Genomic DNA, 4,655 nt, shown 5'->3' with positions numbered 1-4,655 from the left:
GGGGCGGGGGCCCCCCCATAAGCCCCCCCCCCCCCCCCCAAGCTTGTCTCCTGGTGGCTTGTGGTCCACACAACCTATGCCCCTCCCGGCCTGTCTCCTGACTCAGCTGTGTGTGTGCAGATAATACATGGTGAGAGCATCACATTATCCTCACATTCTATTTCCTTTCAGATAAAGTGGTGAAGAAAGGAAAAAAGGACAAGAAAGGAAAGAAATCGGTAATTCGGAGGCACTTCTTTCATGCTTTTGTTTTATTTATTTTGGTGTTTTAAACCTCTAATTGTCATTTGTGTTGTATTTTGTTTTCTCCTGTAGTGATCCTGTGTTCATGTTTTCACCCGTCCCTTCAATACTCCAACCTAATAGAGGGAAGAGGGGACTAGATTGGGGAAGTGATTCAATTTTCCCAAAGTCACCTGGGAAATTGTACTTGCCCTTTGGGGTGGGGGGAGAGCTCAGACTTTAAGATTTGCAATGGATTAGATCCCCTTCTACTCCTGACAGAAGTGAGAACAGAGTTTTGGGTGTATAGAGGCTCTTTAGGTTTATACTTGGAAGAATGCCACTCAAATGTGTTGGCTGAGTCCATGTCCTGCACTGTTCAGTTCAGAGGTACAAACAATTTCCAGAATATAATCTGGTTGTCATGTATTGTGCTCCAAATCCTCATTACTTTGATGTTAGCAGATAACTCAATGTGTGAGAATACTTTATTATATGGAGTGATCCATGAAGCCGGGAATGTCACCTGACCCGCTGTATTCAGGACATGGACTTTCCTTGGTCATCCTAGTGCAAGTTTATTGTATATGGACTATCTGTAGTTAAAGTAAACTCAACCTAAAACTTTTTTACTATAACAAAGCTAAAGTGTTAGAAGTATGTGTGGTTCCTGCAAGCACCTGTCTGCATCTCCTGGTCCTGAAAAGTATTTCATGCTGAGCACAAGCAGCAGATTGCTCATTCATTCCTAGTTGAAGATTGTCATTTGTTGGACACAAAGGCTATTGGTCATTCTGTAGGAAGGAATGGAGGATTTGCTGCGCATGTTTGGCCAAAATGAATACTTCTTATACAGTGGCTGTGTGGCTCCCTTTGATCCCATGGATCATGGACAGGTAAGGTGGCAGACCTGAGGGGGGTTTGGCTCAGGTTTAAAGTGTTTCTAAAGCCATGTTTTTTTTTTATATGGTAGGGAAGGGTTACTCCCTCCCACCCATTCTTCTTCTTCTTTTTTTTTCTTTTTTTATTACCTGTATCCTGATCAGAAGATGTTTCTTTAATTCATGTGCTGTAACAGCAAGCGAGAGTTGTCACAGCAACAAGAGTGCCCATTGGCAGTGGTCACCACAACAAGCATTCCCATTTGAAGACTTCCCCTTTTTTTCTTTTCTGGTGGCAACTAAGACTACTAAGATTCTGTATTCCAGAATCCCGCTGCACTCCTTACCGGGTATCCCTGTCAGCGTGGGTGCTCGAAGTGACCGCGGATGGCGCCGCCAATACTGAAACTTGTTAAAGATGTCACCAGCACACCACATTGAAGTGAAGAACATGTCTGTTTACTGACGCTTCATGTCAAAACATATAACATTTTGGGGCCCCACAATTGGAATCTCCTCCAATTGTGACACACAGAAATACAACTTGATAAGGGTTCTAACCCTTCAATCTATTCAAAACTATAATTAAAAAAAAAGTATTGGCTTTGGATATACGTTAAATCGACCACTGTGTCCTTGTGGAGCCCATAGGATCCCAGATGTCTGCGCAAGTGAACATTAAGCTTTGTTCACACCTGACCCATATCTTGCCATTCAAATTCCTGAATAGCTGAATCACACGAAGGGTTACTCTTTTGGTTAGAAGTCAAGGCTTTATATACAGCCTGGGCCTAGGAGCCACGTTGCTCCATGGGACCAAGAGGATCAGCAGTTGGACTATAACACTGTTAGATTAGAGTCCAGGGCATGTGCACTGTGTCAGGGTAGCTATTCCGAAATCTGCTGTATGTGCAAGCCTGGTTCTATTTAATGACTGCATTTTACTTCATAGTAAGCCTGTGGCCGCTTCATAGCACCCAACTCCAAGGTCTACCACTATGTCCTTCTGAACAACCCAAACTTCAGGTATAGGGCAGACAAGCACCCCCTTTCATCCTACCATGCAGTGGTAGGACACATAGGGTCTTCCTAGCGCATAGCAAATATTGACTGGAAGTGCAGTTTGCCAGACTTCACACTTTCATACATGAGCGCCTGTTTAAAATATTGAAATTAATCTATGTTTCCGGTTCTGCATACGGACCATATTTTTCGCTACATGCATGTAAAGGTTTGTGCTAACGTTTACATGCATACAGTGCAAATGTACTCTGCTGCCACCTGCGCCCTAGCAACAAACAATGCTAGGCATCAGGAGCTGCCTACTTCCTAAATGCCAAGGACGCTAGGCAACAAGATCTGGCTGTGCTCCAGTAGCCAAGGACCCTAAGTAGCAGGAGTTGCCTTTTTACTAGAAGCCAAGGATGCTAGGCACCATGATCTGCCTATATCCTAGATGCCAAGGAAGCTACGTGCCAGGATCTGCTGCACTCCAGCAGCCAAGGAAGGTAGTTTCCAGGAACTGCCTACGTCATAGATACCAAGGAAGCTAGGTGCCAGGATCTGCTGCACTCCAGCAGCCAAGGAAGGTAGTTTCCAGGAACTGCCTACGTCATAGATACCAAGGAAGCTAGGTGCCAGGATCTGCTGCACTCCAGCAGCCAAGGACAGTAGGTTCCAGGAGCTGCCTACGTCCTAGATACCAAGGGAGCTAGGTGCCAGGATCTGCTGCACTCCAGCAGCCAAGGACAGTAGGTTCCAGGAGCTGCCTACGTCCTAGATACCAAGGGAGCTAGGTGCCAGGATCTGCTGCACTCCAGCAGCCAAGGATGGTAGGTTCCAGGAGCTGCCTACGTCATAGATCCCAAGAAAGCTAGGTGCCAGGATCTACTCCAGCGGCCAAGGACCCCCTGCCCCATGGCAACTATGGTCGTCCTTTTTAAAAAAAATTTTAGTATTTTACTGAAAATGTCACTTTCCCCGCTCTGCTTCCTGAGTCGTATGTATTCATTCATTCTGTTTTCCTCCTACCAGTTCTTCGAGGAGCTGTCAGCAGACAACAAGCAGGCTCAGGAGGAGGAAGCAGCCAAAGAAAGAGAAAAGGAGCAGCAGCAGCAACAGGTGGGTAGCCGGCACAGTACATCTGCCACTATTCTCTTTAAAGATGTGTCCTGAGAGAGACATGGAAGCCATTATTGGTGATCTTTCATTCTGAAAATGCTAGCTGTCTGTCATTCTGATCCTGTGGCTAAAATACTTTTAGTGGTTGACCCTGCAGAAACCAACACATCAGGATTTCTGACCTTAGTCCACCTTTTCTCACCCCATTTGAAGGCAGCACAAGCATTTTCAGGAGGAGGCTAGCATTGGCAGCCTCTGTTTCATAATAGGTTTACATTCTACATAGTGGGTGCTTGCAGCTTGATGCTTTAAATGTGTCTGTCGGTATGTTTACATTTTTAAAGTGAAAGTTCTGTCTAAATGTGAGTACCTTTTGGCAGAAACCATGTGACCAACCTTCTGCCTTACTGGTCATGTGACCTGTGCCATAAAAATGGGGATCTGTGGAACTGGTTTCAAACTGTTGTTTAGATCTTGACTTTTCTGACTTCAGTCCTTATCCCTGACCTCCCACCTTTTTAACCAGTACAGTGGGAACAACTTTAATGTCCTCTTAGGCACTCCTATTGGACAGAGTGATGATAGGTGGGTGTGGCTTAGACCTAAAGTCAGTAAAGTCAAGCCTTTTGGTTAAAAAAAAGAAACCAGTTTTAAAGGGACACAAAGTTAAGGGTTTTCTAATGTAATGTACACTTGCACCTTCTCTGCAAGACTTTTAAATGATTACAGTGGCTGATGGCATCACTTTAAACGAAGCATGCCGTGTTGTAGAAAACTGTGAGCATTGTGGGAGGGGCTAGGGCACTTATTTTAAAACCATAAAGAATTTGGTGCATTATGGAAGAGTAATGTGAAGTCTTCTCCCCTTCCCACGTCCAGATTAGATAGCTCGGCCATGGTAGCGTTCATAAGTATACTGCTGCCAGGACTAGAGTAGGGCTTCAATATGATACACTTACCCCTTTGATATTGGATGTTGTGCCGTGGTTTCCTCCCCTAAATAGCAGTATTTTAACTTCTCAGTGACCCTGCCACCCCAGGATCACTTCTACACACAAGGAGTGAATGTGTTTAACTTCCCAGCAGCCAGTGTGTTGAAAAACTGATGCTTTGCTGCTCCCCAGCCGCCACTTGGGGGGGCGGCCAGGAAGGAAGAACGGGCCCTGACCGCGGTAGTGGAGTAACAAGCGGGGGGCCCGATGGAGCAGCTCCTCGCGCAAAGGCAGAGGGACAAGCGGGAGGGGGTTGCGCCAGTCGCCAGCAGTGAAGCGGGCGGGCCAGCAGTGAACACGGACGCGAGGAACCACCACCACCAGCAGCCGTCCTGATATTATAGTGAGCCCCGTCTGGATGTTCCCGGCCGCTGTCACCCCACGGTAGTTTGTGGGTTGGTTTTTTTTTTTTTGCCTTTCCATTTCCTCCGGCAGCCCT

At 46.2% G+C, this 4,655-nt stretch overlaps 2 protein-coding genes across 2 annotated transcripts in view; one reads left to right on the top strand and one right to left on the bottom strand.

Annotated features, from left to right (window-relative positions):
• The window catches only part of GNL1 (G protein nucleolar 1 (putative)), a 16,337-nt gene extending 15,563 nt beyond the window's left edge, over nt 1-774 (bottom strand). Inside the window, exon 1 of the mRNA XM_018560655.1 lies at nt 770-774. The gene's annotated coding sequence lies outside the window, so the exon portion shown is untranslated. The remainder of the gene's footprint in view (nt 1-769) is intronic.
• Nucleotides 1-4,655, top strand: part of ABCF1 (ATP binding cassette subfamily F member 1) — a 28,174-nt gene that overhangs the window by 913 nt on the left and 22,606 nt on the right. Inside the window, exons 2-3 of the mRNA XM_018560624.1 lie at nt 172-218; nt 3,138-3,224. Coding sequence (XP_018416126.1) covers nt 172-218; nt 3,138-3,224 — 134 coding nt within the window. The remainder of the gene's footprint in view (nt 1-171; nt 219-3,137; nt 3,225-4,655) is intronic.

This window comes from Nanorana parkeri, unplaced genomic scaffold, assembly GCF_000935625.1.
Source record: "Nanorana parkeri isolate BGI_ZX_2015 unplaced genomic scaffold, ASM93562v1 scaffold470, whole genome shotgun sequence".
Lineage (NCBI taxonomy): Eukaryota > Metazoa > Chordata > Amphibia > Anura > Dicroglossidae > Nanorana > Nanorana parkeri.
Note: the sequence above shows the minus strand (reverse complement) of the source record. Positions and strands in the feature narration are given on the sequence as shown.